We start from the raw sequence: 26,239 nt of genomic DNA, 5'->3' as shown, positions 1-26,239 counted from the left end.
GGGGTGCACATCTCTGATAACCTGTCCTAGTCCCTGCACACTTCCTCTCTGGTGGAAAAAGGCTCACCAATGCCTACACTTCCTGCGGCGGCTGAAGAAGGCCCACTTCAGTCCTTCCATCCTCACCACTTTCTACAGGGGCACCATAGAGAGTGTGCTGACCAGCAGCATCTCTCTGTGGTTTGAAAACTCTAACACCTCGGACAGAAAAGCCCTGAGGAGAATGGTGAGGTCAGCAGAGAGGACTATTGGGGCTGCGTTGCAGCCCATAGAGGATCTGGCCCAGAAGCGCCTACTGGCTAAAGCCACCAGCATCCTAAAAGACACGACCCACCCCTGTCACAGACTGTTCTCCCTCCTGCCATCAGGAAAGAGATACCGCAGCCTGCGTAGCAGCACGGTCCAGGTTCAGGAACAGTTTATACCCTGCTGTTATCAGACTGCTTAACAAACACCCACACTAACCTCAACATGTGCAATAATACATATCCGGTGCAATATATCCATTATCTGTGCAATAATAATTATCCTGTGCAATATCTATTTATTATCTGTAATTTATGTCTGCTCAATTCACTTCTTTTCGTTTTTATATCTGCAATAACCCTACCAGTACTATTTATTCATTCTGTTTATATAGTATATTTATATATTTAAACATTTTGTTATACATTTGTTACATCTGTGTTTTAACAGAGTTTTTCTACAGTGTTTTTTAAAAAAGCCATGCACGTAATTTTTTTTTGGTTCTGTGCTGAATGACAATAAAGAGATCTTGAATCTTGAATCTTGAATCTTGAATAAAATCACTGCAGAGGGTCTCCGCCCAGTGGGGGACAAAATGAGGGCTATCAAGGAAGCCCCAAGCCCTAAGAACGTCACTGAACTCCGCTCATTTCTGGGTATGGTGAATTATTATGGGAAGTTCCTGCAGGACCTCTCAAAGGTGTTAGCACCACTGTACAAGCTGCTGCACAATGACACAAAGTGGCAGTGGGGTACACAGCAGGAGAAAGCATTTAAGGATGTGAAAGAACTTCTTCATTCAGCAAAACTGCTAGTTCACTACGATCCAGATAAAGAGATTGTTCTCTCATGTGACGCTTCGCCCTATGGTGTGGGGGCAGTCCTCTCGCATGTTATGGAAGACGGCTCAGAGAAACCTATTGGATTTGCCTCGCGGACGCTGACGGCTGCAGAGAAAGGTTACTCACAGTTAGACAAAGAAGGTCTAGCCATTGTTTTTGCAGTAAAGCGCTTTCATCAGTACTTACATGGCCGTGTTTTCAAAATCCACACCGACCATAAACCACTGATGAGTCTGTTCAGTGAAACATGCTGCATTCCGCTGCTAGCGTCAGCCAGAATCCAATGTTGGGCACTCATCTTGTCAGCCTACCAGTACACCATAGAGTACATAGGGGGAAAAGACAACGCAAACGCTGATGCGTTGAGTTGCCTGCCATTGCCGGAGACGCCTGTCTCAACATATGTGCCTCCAGAGACACTTTGTAAACTGTATCAGGCCATCAGTGAACAACAGACAGCCCACCCAGATGGATTCACCATCCTCGCTGGAGATTTTAATCATGCTGATCTTAAGACTGTCCTTCCGAAATTTCACTAACATGTTCATTTCCCAACAAGAGGGGATAACATTTTGGACCTGGTTTACACTACTCACAAAGGAGCATACAAGGCCTCACCCCTCCCCCACATCGGACTCTCTGATCACATCACTGTTATGCTAAAGCCAGCATACAGACCGAGAGTGGAAGTCACCAGACCGGCTCGGAAGCAGGTACGGGTGTGGCCAGAGGGGGCCTCCTCTGCTCTTCAAGACCGCTTTGACACAACAGACTGGGCAATGTTTAAGCAGGCAGCCACATACAACAACCACACAGACATTGAGGAGTACACAGACACTGTTACTTCTTACATCAGTTAGTGCATCGATGATGTGACCCACACAAAAACCATCATCACTCGGGCTAACCAGAAGCCATGGCTGACAGGGGATGTCCATCGGCTGCTGAGGGCCAGAATCAACGCCTTCAGAGCCGGGGATGAAACTGGCCTGAGAACAGCGAGAGCCAACCTGTCCCGCGGCATCAGGGAAGCAAAACAGGAATACACACGTAAGATAACCTGCCATTTTAAAGACAGCAGAGACACACGGAGCCTGTGTCAGGGCATTCAGACCATCACAGACTACTCGCCACAGATCTGCGACAGCAACATCTCTCTGCTCAACAACCTCAACAGCTTCTTTGCACGGTTTGAAGCACAAAACAACACGCGTCCACAGAAGACTTCACCCCCCCACGATCAGGCTCTTTCCCTGTCTGCTGCCAGCGTGAAGAGGACACTCTCCACCATCAACACCCGCAAGGCAACAGGTCCAGACAACATCCCTGGTCGTGTGCTGAAGGACTGCGCAGAGGCACTCAAGGATGTCTTCACAGATGTCTTTAACACTTCACTGAGACAGGCTGTTGTTCCGTCATGCTTCAAGACCACCATCATCATACTTGTGCCAAAGAAACCTGCTCCATCCTGCTTCAATGACTATCGCCCTGTGGCACTGACCCCCATCATTATGAAGTGCTTTGAACAGCTAGTCATGTCACACATCAAATCCATCCTCCCCCCCACCCTGGACCCCTTCCAGTTTGCATACCGAGCCAAACGGTCCACAGAGGATGCAATCTGCTCTGCTCTCCACCTAGCCCTCACCCACCTGGACACAAAAGACTCATATGTGAGAATGCTGTTCATTGACTTCAGTTCAGCATTTAACACCATAATCCCACAGCAACTCATCTGCAAACTTGACCAGCTGGGGCTCAACACCTCCCTCTGCAACTGGCTGCTGGACTTCCTCAGTGAGAGGCCACAAGCAGTACGAGTCGGCAGCAACACCTCGAGCAGCATCACACTCAGCACAGGGGCCCCCCAAGGTTGTGTGCTCAGTCCCCTGCTCTTCACCCTGCTGGCTCACGGCTACACACCAACCTACAGCACAAATCACATGGTGAAGTTTGCGGATGACACAACTCTGGTGGGTCTCATCACCAAGGATGATGAGTCCCACTACAGGAAGGAGGTCAACCTTCTGACCACGTGGTGCAGAGACAACAACCTCCTGCTGAATGTCAGCAAGACCAAGGAGATTGTTGTTGACTACCGGAGAGGCCACACCCAACACCCACCACTGACCATCAATGGTGCTGCTGTGGAGAGAGTGAGCAGCACCAAATTCCTGGGGGTGCACATCAGTGAGGACCTCTCCTGGACCACCAACACTGCATCACTGGCGAAGAAAGCACAGTGGCACATCTACTTCCTCCGCAAACTCAAGCGAGCGAGAGCTCCTCCACCCATCATGTGCACATTCTACCTGGGCACCATTGAGAGTATCCTGTCAAGCTGTATCACTGTGTGGGGCGGGAGCTGCACTGACTACAACAAGAAAGCCCTGCAGCGCATAGTGAACATGGCTGGAACGATCATTGGTGCCTCACTCCCCTCCCTGCAAGACACATACACCACCCGCCTCACCCGCAAAGCGACCATGATTGTGAGCGATGCCAGCCACCCCGCACACAGTCTGTTCAGCCTCCTGCCCTCTGGGAGAAGATATCGGAGCCTCCGTGCCCGCGCCACCAGACTCACAAACAGCTTCATCCACCAGGCTGTCAGGAAGCTGAACTCTCTCCCCTCTCTCCCCCCCCCCCCCCACCAAAAAACTCTGGACTCTGAACCCTGACCTTCAGACTGACTGTCTTTTGCACTATTACAAATACATCACACAGAGACTTTTTGCTGCTATTACTGACTGCCTTCTTTTGCACTACATATCATACAGAAACTGGACATACTGTACATACAGAAACGTAGTAATTTTTTTATATTTTATTGTCTATTTTATGTTAGTAAATGTCTTTATCTGTCGTTTTTGTTTTTGTTACTATTGCTACTTTAGTGTTAGGAAATGTCTGTCTTCATCTGTTGTGCTTGTGCACTTTATTTCTCTCACCATGGGATAGTGAGAAACGTCTTTTCGATTCCTCTGTATGTCTGGTACATGTGGAGAAATTGACAATAAAAAACTTGAAAGACTGTCTTGACATCTGACACCTGTAAAGGCAGCCCAGGTCAAGCAGTGGACAGAGAGAGACCCAGTACTGTCCAAAGTAAAGACTTACCTGCTACACGGCTGGCCCGGTGTTGTTGTCAGTGAGGAACTGAAACCATATGTCAAACGCAAGACAGAAGCCTGCAGGATGGCTGCATATTCTGGGGTTCCAGGGTAGTTGTACCTCCCCCAGGTCGCTCACAGATCATGGAAGAACTATATGAGACTCATCCATGAGTGTCACGAATGAAGAGCCTGGCAAGGTCCTACGTCTGGTGGCCAAGAATGGATTTAGACCTGGAGAACAAGGTAAAGGCATGCACACAATGTCAGTCAAATCAACACATCGCTACCAGCCTCTTTGCATCCATGGGAGTGGCCAGACCACCCCTTGTCAAGGCTACATCTGGACTTTGCTGGCCTGTTCATGGGGCAGATGTTTCTCATATTGGTAGATGTGCACTCCAAGTGGATAAGATGCTCACATCATGAGCAACATAACAGCCCCCTCAACCATAGACAAGCTCAGACAAGTGTTCGCAATCCACGGGTTGCCTGACACAGTGGTCACGGATAATGGTCCGACGTTCACTAGCGAGCTGTTTGGTGAATTCATGGAACAGAATGGCATCCGTCACATTCATACAGCTCCTTTCCACCCAGCCTCAAATGGATTGGCGGAGCGAGCTGTCCAGATGGTGAAGGAGGGTCTGAAGAGGATGAAAGGTGACTCTCTCAGTACCAGACTTTCACGTTTCCTGTTTAAATACCGCCTTACGCCACAGACCACTACTGCACTTACTCCAGCAGAGATGTTGATGGGGCGTAGGCCTAAGTCAAAGTTGGACCTGCTGTGTCCAGACACTAAGGCCGCTGTGCTGAGAAAAGCAGAAGGAGGGTCACGATCAACATGCACGAGGGAGACAGCTGAAACCAGGTGACAATGTCTATGTGAAGAATTTCAGCAATAACTCTAATCAGCAATGGCTGCCTGGGGTTATCCTGACGCAGATAGGTCCCCTCTCCTATGTTGTCGAACTGACTGATGTTCCACAGACATCAGGACCACGTACGCCTGTGTCATGACACAGGCCCAGAGATCATCAACACCCCAGACTTTCTCTTGGTGAGCCAGGCTACTGTGGGAGCATCACCAGAAGAAAAGTCACTTGAGAAAGTGTCTGTGCCCCCTGGAGAGGATGGACAATTGATCACGAACACACAGACCTCTCTTGTGGCTCCTGTACCAGAACCACCCAAAACACCTACACCAGCTGTGCCAGCTACAGCACCAGAGATGCGCAGGTCACAGCGTGCTCATAAGCCTCCAGACAGACTGAAGGTTTAATTCATCAGTTTATGTGTTACATGGAATGTGCATATATGCTAGGTTGTAAGTGTGTATGCCAAAGGGTAATGATTTGTTTTTGAAGAAGTACAATGAGTTAAGGTTATGAAAGAAATGACACCACATTAGTTAAAAATTTCCAGTTTATTTGCATTAGGAGAATTTTAGAATTTAGTGGGGGAGGAGTGTTGTAATGCTACGACAAGTCTATACATTTTCATACCACTAGTTGGAGCTCTTACATGGAGATATATAGTTTTGCACTTCCTCCTTTTAAGATGTGTACAAATCAGCGTCTCTTGTTAGAAGAACGTGCTGTTCCTGAGCTCTGTAATGTTACAGTATTATTCTGAATATACCTTATATAAAGGCTACCACTCGGTACACCATCCTTATGTGGTCTTGGTTATTGTCCAAGTTACCACAGTATTGATATGTGATTTTATATGTGATCGGACCCGAGCACAGGCATTAATAATAACTATAAAAAAAAATAGCAGTCTTTTCGCGTATGGTCTCGTTTGCTATTGCTCATTTATAGTCATCAGAGGAATCACCAGTCTGTTTCATAAACACTTAAAAGTTCCTCGTAGTCACTTTAAAAAATGTTACAGTGCAGCCACTTTTTAAATAGAACAGTTTAAAACAGTAGTGCAACAGCAACTTAAATAAATCTAGGAATTATTTAGCAAATTTAAACTTTTATCAATTTTTTCTATTAATATGTTTCAAACATGTCTGTTTATGTTTAAATTCATTCATTACAAACAAGACATTCCAGGCACTTTTCATAAGTTTTTTTTTGTTATCATCAGATATTCACTCTTATTCAGTGAGAGGCCTGAAGAACTTTCATTTACCTCTTTGTCGTACCTCCAGTCATAAATCTTTTATTAAATTCCATGGCCCCCAACTCTGGAACTCTTTAGATAGGTCTCTTAAGCTTATATCATCCTACAAAATGTTTAGGACTAGTCTGGTGAGGTATCTTCTATCCAGGCAAAACAATACTCATGTCTAGTATAACTGAAATGAATTTGTAATTTTATGGATATTTTCCTCTCTCTGTTTGTTTGTTTATTGTGTCTTTTCTTTGTCTTTTTCCCTTTTTTGCTCTTTTATCTTTTTTTTTTTTTTTTTTTTTTCCATTGGTTAATTTTTTTTACTGATTTTATATTGAGGGGGAGGATTTCATATAAGCCCATGGGGCTTCTTTTTCTCTCCTGCACAATTATTTGCCTTTGTATTATGAAATATAATTTGTGTTTCTTATCATTGTGCATATGAATAAAAAAATAAAAAAATAAATAATTCCCTTAAATCTTACTCATAGAACCCGTTTGCTTGCAGCACCACACTTTGAAGGGCAAATGTTCATGGTGATACTGTGTCCACCCAGTGTGCAGACTCAGCAAAGACATGGGGCACACGCCAGAGGTCAAAATGTCAGTAGTAGGGCTGGTGCGACGGAATCGCAGAGGACATAAACAGTACTACCGCCATGCTTGAGCACTTGAAGTAGGAAGCATCCAGGGGCGGCTGGATTCATATTGGATCTGGCGGTGTGGCAATGTGGGAGTGTCACTCCATGGTCTGTGAGTGTGACATGTTGAGAACCCCCGTTGATCAGTTTGCCAAAAGACAGAGCTGCTGTGTTGTTATGCTATTAGCATGCTGGTCCTACTAGTGATTGTTCGTCCTCATCGAATAATGCCCTGCAGTGCATACGTTGTTATATTTGTTTGTTGATGATTGAAGATGATTGAATAAAATATTGAAATATAAATGACAGGTTTTAAAATGTTATTTTGGGTAAATTTGTTGTTATATTAATCAAGTAATACAAAAGATTAATAGATTAATCGAAAAATGTGTTGTTATATTAATCAAGTAATACAAAAGATTAATAGATTAATCGAAAAAATAATCGATAGATTAATAAAAAAAATAATCATTAGGTGCAGCCCTAGTCAGTAGTAAAGCTGATTGCCTGCAAGTCTTTCAGCCTACATGAAATGTGTTCCCTCACTGTCTCATTTGGGGAGTGCAGTTTCGTTGAGCTCTTTTGTGTGATGCATCTTCAAATGCTTTATAAGGTTGCTTGTGTTGAAATTGGCAACACTTGTGCCACCCCTCGAAATTACAGCCATGCATACTGAACATGTCGCAGTTTTACTGGTTGGGTTATCCAGAGTAAAATTTTGCCAAATAGCTGACATGTTGCTAGCTCCGTCTGACTCACATGAAATCAACTTCTTCTTCAGCGCTCTAAAATCAGTAGTTGCCAGGGGCAGCACAGCGCAACTTCCTGTGTTGGCTTTTAGAGCAGCAAAGAAGAATTGATTTTTCTGTGTGTAACGTTAAGCAGAGCTAACAGAGCTAAATTAAGTGGTATTGGATTGGTGCACAGACTCACATACTCGCCGATACCGATACCTGCATTTTTGGGAGTATGGGTGGCATTTCCAATACTGGTAGCAGAATTGGAACAACTCTAGTATGGACACCCAAAAACCAATTGAAATGCAATTTCTGCAAATTACATCCAAACCACATTTGGAGGTGGTTGGAGGAGGATTAAAATCTGATTTCTAGGAGTGACCCTCAATCCGGACCATCTGCCCACTCATATCGGATTTCAAAGTGTCTTTTGTATCACTTGCAGTGCAACACACAACAATGACATAAAAAATTAGATTTGCCTGCAGTCTGAACATTTCCTTTGTGACAGCAACACCAACTATAATACTACTTGGAAACTCTAGGGTGCAGAAGCTGTTGCATTTACATTTCAAAATGTTATTTTTCCAATGCTGTGAAGACCACAAATTAGACCTCTGAGACAGACATCTCAAACCCTGGACACATAAAACCAAAACTGCCTGGGGAAACTCAAGTGCACCAACCCTTTAAAAGGAAATTTGTCTAAGATTGTTTCCACAATCAAAATATACAGCGAATAAAGACAAAATCTGCATGCTGAACATTTTCAGAGGCAAAAAGTTGAACATTCAAACAATACTGCAGTAAGAGTACACTTCACATGTTTTCATGTAGGCTACATATTAATAGAATAAAAGGTAGCATTCATGGTACCCTGTGGAGAGAACAGACTTTTCCACCCACCACTGCAGCCACATTTCTACACAATTACTCACCCTCCACCCGTTCACTCCAATTAGGAATCATTTTTAGGCCTAATGCACATTCAATTTGCTAATCCCATTTTCACTTCAAATGATTTGAGACCAGCACAGCTGTTGCTTGATTGTGAGTGTTGTGGTACAGCAACATCTCTCTATTATTGTGCTTCATATGAGCCATGCAGACATACATTAGCATATAATGTTAACAGTCAGTCTGGGCTGTAGGGCAAGAAATTACCAAGCCCTTCTTATGAAGGGTCATAGATGTTTTGTGCAGTCTGTTGCTGATATTACACTAGCTCTCCATGTTGGGAGAGTAGTTGAGATGTCAGCAGTGAAAGCAGCTCCTTCTCAAAAAAATTCCATTCATCAAAGGCATATCCAATCAGAGACAGCCCAGTTGTAGCCTATTAATATAAATGCTGAGAAAATAATGTTATTTTAACTCCCTCTTTCTCCCTTGTTTCTCACAGTACTTTGTGGAGATCTTGAAGGCCAAAGGAACCCTGAGGCAGGACATTAGAGAAAGCATCTTCAGTTCAATTAAAGCTATTCATTCAGTAAACCAGTAAGTATCCTCTTAATAATTTAAAGAATAGCTATGCTTTGAAGATGGCTATGAGAGACAGTGCAATTCGATGATGATTAGTAGTTTGTCTCTTGCGCAAGAAAGCAGTTTGTATAAACTCTTAGTTTATCAAATCAAGTCCCTATCTTCTCCATTAGCAGGAGTCAATGATATTGTGTTGTATTGTAGATGTAATATTTTCCCTGCTAGACACATGAATGCATATCAAGTATAATTACTCCAAGTGATGGCATAAGTGAAGAGCATTTTTGTTACCAGAAAAATTCATGAATTCTCACTGCTTACCTGGGCTGCTGTTGAAGATCTCAGGTCGATCTAAGGTCTAGACGTCACATTAATCTTGCTGCAAAGGTCCTTCAAAACTTAAAAAAAACCAAAACAGTTTCTTAAATGAATACAACAACATTAGTGCATACTAAAGGCACTGGAAAATGGGGCTCTGTCTTCTTGAGAAAAAAAAGTCAGTTAGGTATTGTTAGGCACATTGCATGATGATAACAGATGATGCTTTACCATCCGTGTTGAACCCATAGTAAACACTATGTAGTTTATTAGAAGTCCGTAGACAAGTGTATCAGAATGATGTGACAGGGCTGTAGGACTCACAATTTTATCAGTCGAATCAGGTTTTGCTGTTCAGTCTGAGTCAACTACTCGTCTTTTTGCAGTACAGCGCCATACTAAACATCTTTATCAGCCTGCATCAGTGTTTGTTACCTGCAGCCTCAGACTCGTGTTTTAATGCCTGTCTTCGTCATCTGTGATGTGAAAACATCAGATTTCCACACATTGTACGTCCTGCTTATAGTTCAGTCATAAAATCCCATGGAGCATCTCTCCTATTGGGCTTCTCACAGCGCTGTCAGAGCAGGGCCGGCGCCACAGATTTTGGTGCCAGATTAGGATTTAGTGCCCCTAAATTACATCTTTTCTCACCAGTTAACACCATCCTATTTTGTCATTTGGTTTTCTTAAACTTAATTTATTATTTAGTTCAGACACAATTTTCAAATAATATTGTGGACAATCAGCTTTTAAATGTAGACGAACCCTTACGATTTGCAGTCTACAATCTAACCACACAACAAACATAATCAGTTCAGTCTGAGACTGTACATCTTGACAAACTAAAGTGAGTAGTTGGGATACCTTTTGATTGGAATTCCATTTCCAGACTAAGTAATGAGTTGTGCGGGTTCCCTCAGGCTCTAATCCTCTGCAGACTGACAGGCTTTCTTGTTGAGGGTGCTCCAATGAAGATTGAAATATGAATTACACAGTCTGATGTATTGGATAAATGGTTCTGCAGTTTCCATACATCTTCATTATAAACCCCTTACTATGGTTGTGGTTATCAGTGGTTGATATATAATGACAAGACATCCCTTTAAAAAGTGATAAACTGATTTACCACTGCAAAATGATTGATTATAGATTTTCCCATTTTCATTTCATTTTCTTTTAGTCTGACATATGGAATACATTGAATATCTGAGTGACAGTGTGCCAAGAATAATTGATATTTAATTAGCTCTCATATACTGATATGTAGGTTACATTCTCATCCATCTGTCCTAAATGAAACATCAAATATTATATTGGCTATAAGTCTTAATGCATTAAACAGACTCACTAATGCTGCTGCTTTAGCAAGTGCTCTGCATGCTAACACCAAGTATGTGTCTGGTCAGATTCATTCATGTTTTCATATTCTTTGATCAGTTCCGGATATAATCAAATTAGCCAAAAGGCAACATTTAACATTTGAGAACTTTAACAACTACAAAAACATGCTTTGGTAACAATACAGACAATTGGGTATCATAGTGACACTGCCCTGATCAGTTGTAAAACACTAACTCCAGGAGATGAGCAAGAGATGGGAAGTTAGCTTGGGTCTTGAGGGGTTGTAGGATTTATTCACAGATAATAGCTCAAACTGTACACACAATGCACTGCTACGTTCACCTTCGAATTAAGGCAGCTGTGGCTCAGGTGGTATAGCGGCTGGTTCAAATCCCCGGCTCCCCCAGCTGCACGTTGAAGTATCTTTGAACACCAAATTGCTCCTGACGAGCAGTTGGCAAGTGTGACAAGTGTTGTAGAGCGCTTTAGACTGGAAGCCTTTTCAGTAGATTGGAAAAGCGCTATAGAAATGCAAGTCCATTTACCTTTGTTACATTACTGTAAACCCATATACTCACTGTCACACATGCACTCTCTATAGCCCCATTCACACTGCGCTTTCAGTGTGGGAATCATGCTCCGATTCTCTGCATTGTCCTCTGTGTGAAAGTTACAGATGTGGAGAGGGGGACAGTTTCGCTGATGCACCTCCGGAGGTAGTATCAGAGCCGCAGCAGAGGCGAGACGTCATCTGTGTGAATGGAAAAGCCGGAGGTGCGGATCAGGGGTGTGTCAATCTGATGGTGTTCACAGTCTGATAGCTAAACAGATCCTTCACTCATCAAATAAAAGAGAAATGTCCCACACTTCAACCCACAAAGCAACGTTACTGGACCAAACAACAGTAATGTGGTAACTGGTAGTGTTTTTGTCTTTGAGGAAAAAAATACCACAGTTATATGTGGAAAAGCCTCTGTCATCCTGTCTGTCCCAGCGACTCTTCATCACATTTCTGCCTGAAAAACAGGGTCTGTCCCTGGCAGCAGAGCCAGGTGGCTCCCGCAGTGGAATGGTGGTGGTTATGTGACAGGATTCAGAGCAAAAAACTTGAACTCACATGTCTCTGTTGCCTTCCACTATTGTGTTGTTGTGGTTACTGTCTCTGGAAACTTGTATTGAAAAAAATCACCACGACGGTCAGCCCTCCCTCCCGACACTTCAGTGAACTTTCCCCCAGAAAACAGAATCCCTCCCTGAGAGTCAGACAGGGTCTACTGATGTCGGTTATGTAATTATGTAATTTAGAGAAAAAAACTTAACTTTTTCACTTTCCACGAGGCATGGTGAGTCAGGATCTCAATCTCAACACATTAACAGCATCCATATGATTATAAACAGTCGGTGGATACATGTTTAGATTAACAGGTGGACACCAGAGGAAACACGTTGAAAAAAACAACACGGATATCAACGTCATGTTGCTTACCGTCACACCTCTTTTGGTTCCACGCTGCTTGGTTCAGTGTGAACAAACAAAGGCGGAGAAATGGTGAGCATTCGCTGCGGCGATAATGCAGTCTCTGTGTGAAAAGGGCTTTTCTCTGTTTCCACTGAACATTCGCTAACATTACACACACAACCTCTGAGTCATACCTAAAACTAGCGCTGCGCGATATGGTCAAAAAGTGATATTGCGATTATTTTAACAGAGATTGTGATTTTGATATAATTCATGATTAATGGATGATTAATTTTACATCACAATTTTCATTGTCATTGAAAAACTAGTATAATCATGATGATGTGGCATTTCTCCTGGTCTCTGCCAAACAAACACATTTTATTACATCTTGATAACAAGCTTTTCTTGGCCGGAGCATCTGTTCAGCACTACAAAATTTCATTAAAACACTGTTTTGTGACACATTTTACCTTTTTATAAAATAATTGCAGTTCTGGCGATTTTGATTATTTTGCAATTAATTGTGCAGCCCTAGTGCAAACCTGAATTTTGTATGAATCCATGCAGCTGATTATGAGATGCAGCTTTTGATAAGCTTGGTCCAATAATGATCCCCTGAAAATTTGGTAGCAATAGAATCCACAGTTCAGGAGGAGATGTCAAAAATGTGGAAAGTCCATCTAATTGACTTTTATTGTCCAAAAGGCTTTTTGTAGAACACATTGGGCGAGACTTGTGTGTCAAATTTTGGGGCAGCTGGACCCTGGTCCACCAGGGTAGATGACTTTAAAACATAGAATTTTTGCACCTTGATTACAGTGCCACCATCTGACTGATTTGGCCCATATTTCTTAGGATTTGCACATAATTTACATTTATTGTGCCAAGTTTTTTGTTTCTAGCTCTCCAGCTCAGGGCAATTTAAGCCCTGTCATACGAAAAAATAATGATTATAATCAACCCGCACAAAACCAAAAGGATTCCTGCCACTTGGACAAGTTCTGTGCAGAGTTTTAAAAGAATAATGAAGCAAATCAAAACACCAAGACATGGTTAGGAGTTCAGCGTTTCCAATGGTTTGAAAATTTACTTGTGGAGCTGGCAGGTGCTGTGGTGCGGTGTGTGACGGTAAGGTGTGTAATAAACTAATTCATGATGTTTACCCTACCATCCCCGCAGGGGGTCATTTAGGTGTGCAGTTCTTGGCTCTAGGATCGTCTATCCAGGGATCTAGAAGTCCCATGTAGGTTTGCTATCCATCATCTTCAAATCAACTTAAAGAAAAACCTGACCTGCAGTCACTGACATTGGCAGAATTATTCCTTGCCTTTTCAAATGATTTCTGATTTTACTTCAACAAAATGTAAATCAACATTTTTTAAAAGTAGGTAAAGTTGAGCTTAATTTCTATTTTGAATTAACATTGTATATACTTTTCACCATGAACAAAACAATATTACATAATTGACAGTGTAAAGTTGATACAATGTTATGTTTTCTGTTCTTTTAAAATCAGATTCACTATGCCAATAAGATAAAACACTGGACAAAATAGATTATATTGCTTAAGGTGCTCTGTGGACCGTCAGTGTTGTGTTTCAATTGGTCGTTAGTTTATTTTTGCGGACTCCTTTTCTGAACTAATGTTAGCTACAGAGGCACTGAGACGAAGCATTCGAGAACGCACATAAAGTCACATCCTTTCGACTGTCGCGGAAAATCCGACCCAAGTTCTTCACAAAGAAATCCACAGTCCAGCAGCATTAACCAACTTCAACAAATCGTTCACAGACTTGTATAGGCAACTGAGGGACCAGGAAGGTTGAATTTTTTACATAATGTTCCACTATGGCCACTAAAAAAGTGATTAATACATGTAAATCACTACAAATTATTAAGTCAAGCCCCTTTTAAATCGTTCCATAATTTTACCTACCTGGAAACCATTGATCATTTAAACACTCTAGATGTTACATTTTATATTCTTCCCAGTTCAGTTGTCACACAGCTTTACTAAAGCAACAGTTGGCTGATTGCACTCACCTCATCACTCAATGTTAATTGTATTAGCTTTAGGACTATTCACTTGTACTTGCTAGCTTAGCCTTGTACCTCTAGGTGCAGCACTTATTTATTTTTAACCACAAGTTACTCAATGAGAAGTTCCTCTGTCAGGTGGCAGGTTTCAGTGACCAGGGCCTGTCACACACTTATCTACAACCTTACAAAAAAGTACAGGCTGAACCGTTCTGAATGTTTATGTCCTCTTTTTTCTGGTTTCATCTGACTTACATTTTTTAATGTTCAGCAGCAGGTCCTCTCCGCACTGTATCACACAGCGTGTTTCAACTTAATTTCCACGGACAGCATGTGGTTCCACTCATAATACAATGGTCCCATGTAAAGCATGAGAAACACTCACTCAGTGCATGAGTTGAAGTAGTGAATTAATCAACACACCCTAAATTTGACAACTTTGACCATCAAGTTCTGCTGGTATATATACATTATGAAATGACAATTGCACATCTTGCTTTAAAAAAAATGGATGGAATTGATCTTCCTGAGACTTAAAATAAATGGGCGGGCCACCAGAGTAGAGCCTTTATATGTGAAACGCTGAAGTTAGTGGGAAACATATGCACATATGGAAGGCTGAACAAGCATTTGACCATATGGACCCATTTAATTCCAGCTGGATAGTGAATATTGTGTGGATCAGAATCTCAGACTTGCTGTGAATATACATAATTTCATTAGAGAAACATTTTCATAAAACATTTTTTGCACCTGCGCACTGAGTCTTAAGATGAGTTGTTGATTCTCACAAAGCAGCAAGAAACCTCTTCAGTGGCAGAAACCTTCTGTGAGAGATATGCTTGTCAGCTCTGCCTAGCCTAAGAGTTTTCTGATAGTAATACAAGTGTATCAGTGTGTGCAGAGTGGAGGTATATTCATTCGATGTCTTTATTTACTTAAAGTGTAACTCTCGCCAAAATGCAACCTTCATGTAAAAGCATAATTACAATGAAAAAGCCACTTTTAAGATTTACCGTAGTTTCATTTTCGGGTCAAAATCATTTTCAATTGCGTGCTAGGGGCAACATTATGGTAGCATCAAAATCGCTATTTTTAATAGAGATAGACCGATATGTTTTTTTCAGGGCCGATACCGATACCGATTACTAGTACTCAAGGAGGCCGATAACCGATATTTGGAGCCGATATTCATTTGCAGTAAAAGGGAAAATATTGGCGTCAAAATTTGGAATAATACAAACTCCATCATGCTTAATTTACTACAGCATTTGGGAAGCCTGTAGTTGATTTTATTATGTAAATGTTATATTTTAACAACATGTGATAACAGGGACCCTGTCATTCAAAACTAGGCTGCTACATTACTAACGATTAATGTAACTATCGCTGAAAAAATAGTACAATAGCAATAGGAGAGACTATTCATCCCTGAACACCATGCAGTTCATGTAGGCTTTATGATGCAGTTACATTATGTCTTAAGTCTTGAACAGCAATATCCTGCTCCTCTCTACAAGAAACTGTCAAAGACAGCTTCAGGACACACTTCATCTAACAATATGTCATTTTCTGCTGCTTGGGATCTCTCAATCAACACAGAAAAAGGTAAAGTAAAATAACTAGGTAGTTAAACAGCCATTATTGCCCTACAGTTTTCTCTCAGACAGATGGTGCTTTGCTGTCAGTTTCTGTAGCTTCTCATGTGGCTTACACTAATCAGCCTTCACCTCAACGTGCTTCCCTGCAATAAAACTGGACTGATACTATCACGGACTATTTCCATATCGACATTATCAGCAACCTTGTTTCGAGTGATTAACAAGCACGTCTAGAGGGACTGCGAGCGAGCAGAGCTGCCGCTTATGTTTATATAACGTTAATGAAATGAAAACGAACTTTTTTGGCATCATCCGCCACTGAGCAACGTCCGTAAGAATGAACGGGGCCACGCCTCTGATGCTGTATCCAGTTACATCCATTATATATCCATGTTCGAAACATATATCTGCTCTCCGGACCTTCTCCATTCGGCAAAACTTTTTCTCCTCTCCGCCGTGTGTGTGAGCACTGTGCATGCACAGCTTTCACTGCTGATTGGCTGTTACCCGTGTGTGTAACCAGAGCATGTAACCAATCAGATGGTGCTGTGGGTGGGACAATGCTTGAGACAGAGTAGTGACAGCAGATATGCGTCAAAATGCCGAATATCGGCGCCGATAATCGGTCTATCCCTAATTTTTAAAACACTAAGAAGACTCGACACAACATGAAACTTTGTTCGTAGTATCACCAGGGTCTCTACACATGAACACGAGCATTAAGAACATTGTTTGTGTACACAGAGTTTACTAAAAAGAAGGTTTTTGAACAACTCACGTTAGCACTCGCTTGCTCCGCTCGCCACGGTCCTGCCAGTCGAGATGCATCGATCCCCGAGTGCGGCATAACATGGAGGAGAAAGCTCCATGTTACGCTGCACTTGGGGATCGACGCATCTCGACTGGCAGGACGGCTACTGCTGCTGCTAACGTGAGTTGTTCAAAAAGCAGCAACCCAATTATAACTAGCAGCTAACATGATGAGTAAGAATCAACAACTTGAAAAAGCAGTCAGTGGATCCAGTAAGGAGCCTGCAATCAGCAATTGATTTGAAAGGGGGAGGAGGGGGATCGTAATGAGAGGTAGATCAGACATGGAGTGACACCATGTTTTTACACAGCATGAATTGTATTGCACAGTTCATTGAGAGAAACAAAGTGCTGCTTTGTTGCTTTGTTTTCTTATAGGTGATTTGTGGTTATGGTTATTTATTAAATAAATACTCATTTATTTTAAGCGGATGTTCACACTGTGTTGTAACTATTAGTATTCCTCTGTTCAAGCCTTTCCCAAATGAAGGCGCCTCAGTCTGAATTGTTTGGTCGAGGTTGTATCCGCCCCAGATGTCACAACTGCTCGGAATTAATGTGGATTAACATGACACACACGGAATGCTAATGTTATCTCCATCCTGCTACTGATGGCCAGACAATTTAATTGCTGTGAAAAAAAGTATAAAAAATGTAATCCATAATTTCATATTTATCATAATAGCCTCTGGCAGTGAGTGGGAGAAAAAACGGAAACACAGTTTTTCCCGCCCTTTGCCCTCGTTAGAACTCTCTTGGCTGCTCCTGCATCTCCTGATTATGAACAGAGGCTACCTTGGCGCACAACTTCATTAAAATCTATTTAAATCAACTTCAACAGCAAAGTGCTCCTTCTTACAGCATGTACGAACAGAAGTCTCTGGGAACATCATTAGAGAGTAGGAATTTGTGTGTGTGTGTGTGTGTGTGTGCGTGTGTACGTGTGTGTGTGTGCGTGTGTACGTGTGTGTGTGTGTGGTACTTCATCTAAGTTTGGATAACAAGCTCCTTCACAAGTGTCAACACCCCCAACCAATTGCGTCCATGTTACTATAATGTGCCTGACAGGCTGAACGACTGCTTTTCCTCAGCCTTGATCCAGTTGTTTTGTTCCTGAGTTCAGCGGGCGTGTTCTCACTACAAAGTGGCCCTGGGTGTCCTGAAGGTAGACCCACTGTCTTCGTCCCAGTAAATGTGTCACCCACAGGGAGAGGCCTTCGATGGACACTACAGAGCTTTGCTTGCTTAACCTCCCATTAACAGGGAAGAAATCCTCTGAACTTTGCTCAACCTCCACACTTCTCTAAACATGTGTGCCTCTGCTGAAAATAATGCTTCAGATGTGATCTTGCCTTATTTGAGCTCCTCCTTTTCACTGATGCAGGGCAGCAGTGCATTTTCTGGCAATAATGTACATTAACTCAAAGTCCAGTTAGATTTGGCTGGAGGCTAAATGCTCACTGAAGGAGACTTTGAAATGAATATGTCAAAGTCTGTGATGTATTCGTTCCGCCGTGTCCTGTATTGAAGTTAAGTATGTTATTGTCCCAGTACTAGTACTATTCCCAATTCCCCCTCTCATTTGGACTTGGAGCCTGTCTCCCTGTTCAAAGACATGTTGTTTGAACAAATTTCAGTTATGATCCTCCTCTGAGTAGATGGCCCAAAAGGCTATCTCATAGTGATTTTGACGGGGCCTGCGAAGGGACTCAAACTTTGTACATAGGGAGTGACGGACCCGAACAGAACAAATTTGTACATTGCAAATTACATTTAAGACATAAAGAGTCACAGCTAGAAAAATATCACCATCATAGGGATCTTTGAAATGACTGATACCCAGTCCTCCCCAAAGGGTTCATGTTGCGTCCAGAATGGAGGGAGTAAATAAGTGGTTACTGCTAATATGCCCCAGAGTTGATGCTGATATTGGAAAATGAGTGCTGACCCCTGATGAAGCTAGTCTAATAATCTGAGAAAGAATGTCTTCAAGTCATCTGGCTATCACCTTAGCAATAATTTTACTTTCTGTGTTAAGCAATTAAATTGGATTATGTGATCCGCATTCTGTGGAGCTCTTGTCCTTTTTAAACAAGAAATGGCTGCTTGAAAGTGTATTCAGATCCATTCTCTAGTGACTTAGAACACATCTATTATGGTGCAAGCTTGTCACAAAATGTCTTATAAAACTCTGTCTGCCCCCACTGCCTTACCACTTTGCATAGATTTAATAGCCTCTACAATCTTACCTACTTGCAAAGGTTGGTCCAGTTCACTGGCCAAACCTGGGTCAATAGTGGGGAAATATAAACCATGAAGAAGATTGTCCATACCGCTTCTATCAGAAAGTTCAGATTTTTAGAGGGAGGTGTTAGAGGTCTCGGAAACCTTGTTTGCATCTTGGGGATCTGAAACAAAATTGTTTGACCTATCTCTAGTCTGTGATGTCTACCAAGAAGCTGCTTGGCGCCTGAGCTAATGTGCCAGTAGTCAGCTATTCTTGTCTCCATTTTTATAAGACAGACCACAGGAGTGCAAAAGCAAGCCTTCTGCCATTTTTGTGGACAGTAAATAAAATTTAGACTTCAGTTAAATTCTGTGTTGATATAGCTCTGGAATTGGGTCTGTAGCATATCATTCATCAATCTTGAGTATATGGTTGGTGAACTTTTGCAGACGTTTTTTTCTGTTTGCAATTCTTGTGAGATGTATAAGAAATAATTTGCCACGCAAAACAGCTTTCAATGTCTCCCAGAATAACAGATGAGATAGTTAATTGGCTTTATTAGTAAGGAAGGGCATCGATAGATTTAGAGACGTTATCATGGAATTCGTTGTCAGAGAGAAGCAACACATAAACTTTCCAGGGAGAGTATTAATTTCTATTCAGTCTAGAGAAAATATCTGCTCTGAGATCACAATGGCATATTGGTCAACTGATTGGACATAGTTGAAGTAGTAGATGTAGTTGAAAAAAGTATCTGCAGCTGAGGATGGTGTCCATGTTTCAGAGTAACGTGGATCTTTTCACTTGAAGTTTCTACTTGTCAGATTGTCATAATTACCATATTTATGCTTTACAATTTTTGTCAAAGCTGCAGATTACATGCTTGATACCCTTTTTAAAATGCTGTAGCAATTATTGTATAACTTGTATTGGGATCTGTCATCCAAGTAATAAAGTTTGACTGTAAAACTGAAATATCTTGTGTTGCTTATAGTCTCTATTTTACTACTTGCACTTAAGGATTACGAGCAAAACTATTTCACATCTTCATAGCCAGGATCTTAAATGAACCGAGTCTTCTGTCCATCCAAAATTCAAGTTTTTTTAACCACCTTAAACAGTGAAATTACTTAACACCTTTGTAAAGAACATTTTTCTTTAATGTGACAGGGCCCTTATTACTAAATACAAAAATGGCCAAAACGCTCTTTAAAATAAAAGAACTTTATTCAAAGCGAATAGAAATTATATATACAAAATGCACACAGTATCAAAGCCATAACTTTTATGTAAACTTTGCAGAATCTGTCGTCATCAAGGTGAAGGGTTTCTGGTATACTGAAGTGTCAGCTCTCATCACAGTGCATCTTCCTGTAGATACCCAGACTTTCCTGATACTGTGTTGTTTTCGGGTTGTCACTTGACTTAGACATAACACTCGCGAAGCATTAACGCACACTACTTTTAACTGAAAAAATAGCTCTCTGTAATTGAGAACTGCAGTCTGCAATTGGATATTGGACTTCCTCACAAACACTGGAGCCCTCCAGGGCTGTGTGCTCAGCCACCTCCTGTTTTTTGCTGTACACCCATGACTGCAATCCCAGATATCAAGAGAACTCTATTGTGAAGTGTGTGGATGACAACATCATCAGCCGGATTTCAAACAACGATGAGAGTTCATACCAAGAGAAAATCAGCTATCTTGCAGAGTGGAGCACAGAGAATACTCAGTGTCAACAAAACGAAGGAGGTGATTATTGATTTTAGAAAAAGGAGGCAAAGACGCACTGCCCTGTCTCTTTTAGATGCTAGGTTCTTGTGGATCAACATCAAACGGAATCTGTCAAGGTCATCACACATCACACAGAGAAAAAAAAAATGACCTAAACTCTCATCTCCTACAGCCTGTTTAAACACAACTAATTATGTAAGTTTATCATTAAAATGTCAATCTTGGAGATTTGCCAGCTTTGAAACCTTAGTATGGTGCTTTTGTATTTGATTGTATCTAACCTTTTTTTTTGTGTGTGTGTGCAGATCTCTGCTGGTCCATTTGGAGAATGGCTACTTTGGCCGAGGCTTTGACCAGTTCTGTCCACATCTGCACCACTACAATATGTATGCAGACAACATCTATAATGCCAGCAAATTGCTTGGGGTAGGAACACAGTCTTTCCCAATCACACCTGTGTCAGACTCTTCTTCCACTTATTGTCTTTTCACAGGCTGTTTTTCTACATGTGGTTCGATTGCAATTATCCAAATGGAAAATTTGCCAATGTTTTTAACAATTATTAATTTATTTGTTCATTCTTTTTTTTTTTTTTTTTTAATTAACATTTTTTTATTGATTCCACATATCAATATTTAACATTTCACCTATACAATTTTCAAACAGTATAAAACATCCTCTCCGCCAGGGAGCAGAGACATATATAAACATACATTCTCAAGGAAAGTTACCGTAGAGTAAATCTGAAGAAATAAAAGAAACACTTTTTCACTCCTGTCCTTATTTTCACATCTCTCTTACATCGTCCCTTTTCTCCTGTTGGAGGGTAAACATAATAAACATATGAACAATGAACAAATTTGTAGCCTGAACCAAGGGGATCCGTAATCTACCATACACAATTGTCTTTACTGCACAAAGTCTGTTCTCAATGGAGACACAAAATTAACCCAGTTTTCCCAATAATTTTTAAACGTCTCTGTTTTTAGTCTAGTTGAGAAAGTCAGCTTCTCCATTCTATAAATATTGAGCATTACCTCAACCCAATCCTCCATTCTTGGTACATCAGTTTTAAGCCATTTTCTGGTGATGGCTTTTTTAGCTGCCACCAGCATTATTCGAAATATGTATTTTTCTCCTGACCTTGTAATCTCTTGATTTTCTTTTCCCAAATATAAAACTTCAAATGTAAATGGAATTTTCACTTTCAAAATTTTTTCCATACTCTTATGTAACTCCTGCCAATAAGGGAGAATACAGGGGCATCCCCAAAAGATATGAAAATGACTGGCTTTATTCTCCCCACAAAGTCTCCAGCATCGTGTATCTCTAGACTTCTGTTGTGCTGGTGTAATAAAATATCTGACAATGTTCTTCCAGCCATATTCTCTCCATGAAAGGGAGCATGTTGTTTTCCACTGTCCTTCATTTACCAACCCCCATTCCTCCTCTGATAACATCCTCCCTGCCTCTTTTCCCCACTTTTCCTTTATATATGTTGTATTATTGCCCTTTAATCTTTCGATTTCTTTATATAATTTTGCGATTAATTTCTTGCCCTGGTCTGAATCATAAGCCGAAATGAATAATTTAATAATGCCAGACTCAAGTTCATCCAAATTGAACTTTCTTATATTTTGCTCCATATAATGCCGCATTTGTAAATATCTGTATAAATCCTGATTGTCCAATCCATATTGATTTTTTAGATCCTGAAAGCTTTTAATAATCTTCTTTTTAAAAAGCTCCCAAAATATTTTTGGTCCCACTTCCCATCTACTGAATCTACTATCTATTGTGTTTGGTGTGAAGTCTGAATCATGTGCGATCCATCGCAGTACCTTGCTCTGCTCAATCAGATTGTTCTTTGATATAATCTCAAACCATATATTTAAGGATAACCCCAGCCAAGGATTCAACTCCTCTTGAAGATGTTCCCTCAGTTTTTTATCATGTATTATTGCTTGTATTGGAACATGTGCATTTGATGTGAGACATTCAATGTCCTTCCATCTCGCACTGTAGGCAGGATTGGATAAATACCACAAGGTTTTTAACTGTGCAGCCTGATAGTAGCTTTTAAGACATGGTAGGGCTAGTCCCCCTTTATCTCTAGGCAGTTGGAGAGTTTTAAATCTTATTCGGGGTCTTGTCCCCCGCCAAATGTATCTTGAGATGAATTTGTCCCATTCTATAAAATCTTTGTCTGTTACTTCTACTGGTAGGGTTTGGAATACATATAGTAACCTTGGAAGTACATTCATTTTAACAATTTCCACTCTTGAGATCAAACTAGTGAAGGGAATTAAATTCCACCTTTCCATATCAGATTTGATTCTTGATATTAATGCATCATAATTTAAAGATTTCAATTGAGACAAATCTTGTGGCAGGTTCACTCCCAAGTACTTCATAAATTTTGAGTCCCAATTAAACCTAAAATTCTCTCTAATTTGTCTATCAGGGACATAATTAAATGTGAGAATTTGGGTTTTCCTCACGTTCAATTTATAGCCTGAAAACAGACCAAATTCCTCAAGTGTTGACATGAGTGCTGGAAGAGACCTATTGGGATGTGTTAAGTATATTAATACATCATCCGCGAATAATGCTATTTTCTGTTCATCTCCCTTAATGTTGATACCTTTTATATTTTCGTTTTGTTTTATCCATTGACTCAGGGGCTCCAAATAAATAGCAAATAGGAGTGGGCTAATTGAACAGCCTTGGCGACACCCACGTTCTAACATGAAAGAGTTTGAAAGATTCCCGTTAATTCTGATCCTGGCTATCGGTTTGTTATACAGAGATTGTATAGTCTTGACAAATATTTCATGAAAACCAAATCGCTCCAGCGCCATATATAAGAAATCCCACCTGACAGAATCAAATGCTTTTTCTGCATCTAATCCTAATATTATTGCTTCTATTCGTTTTTTAATAATGCTTTGTATAATATGTAATGTACGTCGGATGTTGTCTTGTGTCTGTCTCTGTTTTATAAAGCCCGTCTGGTCCTGGTGAATTATGTCTGGTAAAATTAATTCTAAACGTCTAGCTAAAATAGCGGTGAATAGTCTATAGTCCTGGTTAAGGACACTAACTGGTCTATAATTAGAGCACTCCATTTTGTCCTTCCCTTCCTTCGGGATAACCGAAATGTAAGCTTCCCTCCAAGAGTTTGGGATTTCTCCTTCTTTTAGCACCCAATTAAACGCATTATTTATCAAGGGGATCAATGGTTCCCTGAGCACTTTATAAAACTCTGAGGTGTATCCATCTGTACCCGGGGCCTTGTTTGTCTTCAGCTTTGAAATAGCTGAGTTTATTTCTTCTGCTGTGATTTCCTTTGTCAGAGCTGAGTTCTGGGCCTCTGTCACCTTTTGTAAATTTAAAGAATCTAGCCATGTGGCTATCTGATGTTTATTATTTATTTTTGGTTGGGAATATAGATTTTTATAATATGATTCAAAACATTTATGTATCTCTTCTGTCTTATATTTTGGTAAATTTGTAGCTGAATCCCTAATTTTATAAATGTTATTATTTGCCATTTGCTTTTTTAATCTATAGGCCAGCAGTTTTGTAGATTTACTTCCTGCTTCGTAGTATCTCTGCTTCATGTACATAAGTTTTTTTTGAATCTCTTGTGACGAGATGTCATTTATCTCTGTTTTAATCCTTTTGATATCTTGATTTATTCTCTCGTCCACATTTTTTTTATGTTCTTTTTCCAGTTTTTTAAGCTCTGATTCTAATTTATTGAGTTTTTCCTGTTTTTGTCTTTTCAAATACGATGATTTAGCAATTAGTTTTCCTCTAATCACAGCTTTACACGCGTCCCACAGTACCGAGGGAGACACCTCACCATTATCATTCTCCCTTACATACATCTGGATTTCTTTGGTAAACTCTTCCTTCATTTGTCCTTTTAATACATTTATATTTAGCCTCCAAAGTGTTGATTTTATTTCTTTTGACATAGTCAGAGTCATATATACTGGACAATGGTCTGATATGTCTCTGATTCCTATTTCACACTTTTCAATCCTATAACTGTCCTTGCTGAACATGAAAAAATAATCTATCCTGGAGTATATTTGATGTGGTGCTGAGAAAAATGTATAGTCTTTCCCCTTAGGATTTAATTCTCTCCAAACGTCAATAACACCCAATTCTGTCATTAAATTTACAAACTTCTTATTAATCCCTGGTTTCTGTGTACCACTGGCTGAGCAGTCAAGTTTTGGGTTTAGTCTGATATTTAGGTCCCCTCCCCAAATCATAATGCCCTCCCCCTCTGAAACCACCTTATCAAACAGTTGCCTGTAAAATACCCAGTCTGAGCCTGGGGGGGCATACACATTCAGAATAGTGACCAATTCACCCTCTAGTCTCCCCTTAATCAGTACATATCTTCCTTGTTTATCTGATATTTCTGAAAGTTTTTCAAAAGTAATTTTTCCTGATACCATAATGGCCACTCCTCTTCTATGACCACTGCTATAAGATGAAAAAAATACTTGGTTAAACCCATTTCTTTTTAGTTTTTCATGTTCTTTCTCTGACAGGTGTGTCTCTTGCAATAGAGCAACTCCAACCCCTTCCCTTCTCATTTTACCTAGTATCTTGGACCTTTTAATTGGGTTAAGTATCCCATTCACATTATATGAAGCTATTTTGAGTAATTTCTTCTGGGTCGCCATAATCCCTATTTCCCTTCTTTCACTCCATTCATACCCCTTATGCTACAACAATGGTAAACTGCCTTGAACGACACAAAACCACAACCAAAAACCTTCACCAAAAAACTGGTGATGCCAAAAACCACTTCCATGTGTGGGGTCTGCGTTTTGACCCTGAATGAGTCCTGATGGAAAGTTTGCTCTGAGGGATAACCTCTTCCTTCCAATAGAAGGGGGCCCTCTGTGTTGCAGTCAGCTTTGTCCATACTGTGACCAGCAAGTTCCAAATAAAAGTAAATAAAAAAAGTAAATAAATGCAACTCAAAAGTAGCCCCGACTTTTCTTTTTTTTTTAAATAATAATATATATAGAGAGGAAGATATAGTCTGTCAGAATAACCCAAGCTAAATAAATCAAAACAGGGAGAGGAGGCCCGTTTCTCACCTTAATACTTCTAATTAAACAGTCCAGGTGTGGAAAAAGCTGCTCAGTCCTCCTTTTCAGATCACTTGACCATCACATCGTGTCTTAGTTCCTCCTATAGGCTTTCAGTTTCTGTTTAAATCCCGGATCTATCTCCCTGGGTGTTTGGCTCTTCACTGCTCGGCTGCCCTGCCAGGTGAGGCGCTTGATCCTCTCCAGGCCGCTCTCCATAGGTTTCACCACCGTCACCTGAAGCCCTCTCCTCGCCATGTCCGTAGTCGCCTCTTCAGCCGTGTTGTAAACGCGGATCTCTCCCTCGTAGAACACCCTTAGCTTCGCTGGAAATGGTGTTTGGAAGCGTATTTTCTTCTCTCTCAAAACTTTTTTTGCCTCTGTATATTCTTTGCGTTTT

General features: G+C 40.8%; 1 protein-coding gene across 1 annotated transcript in view; it reads left to right on the top strand.

Annotated features, from left to right (window-relative positions):
* The window catches only part of arhgef39 (Rho guanine nucleotide exchange factor (GEF) 39), a 131,018-nt gene that overhangs the window by 28,918 nt on the left and 75,861 nt on the right, over positions 1-26,239 (top strand). Inside the window, exons 3-4 of the mRNA XM_073481211.1 lie at positions 9,106-9,200; positions 21,025-21,145. Of these exons, the coding sequence (XP_073337312.1) occupies positions 9,106-9,200; positions 21,025-21,145 (216 nt within the window). The remainder of the gene's footprint in view (positions 1-9,105; positions 9,201-21,024; positions 21,146-26,239) is intronic.

This window comes from Pagrus major, chromosome 14, assembly GCF_040436345.1.
Source record: "Pagrus major chromosome 14, Pma_NU_1.0".
NCBI lineage: Eukaryota > Metazoa > Chordata > Actinopteri > Spariformes > Sparidae > Pagrus > Pagrus major.
This window is presented reverse-complemented; position numbering and strand designations above follow the sequence as displayed.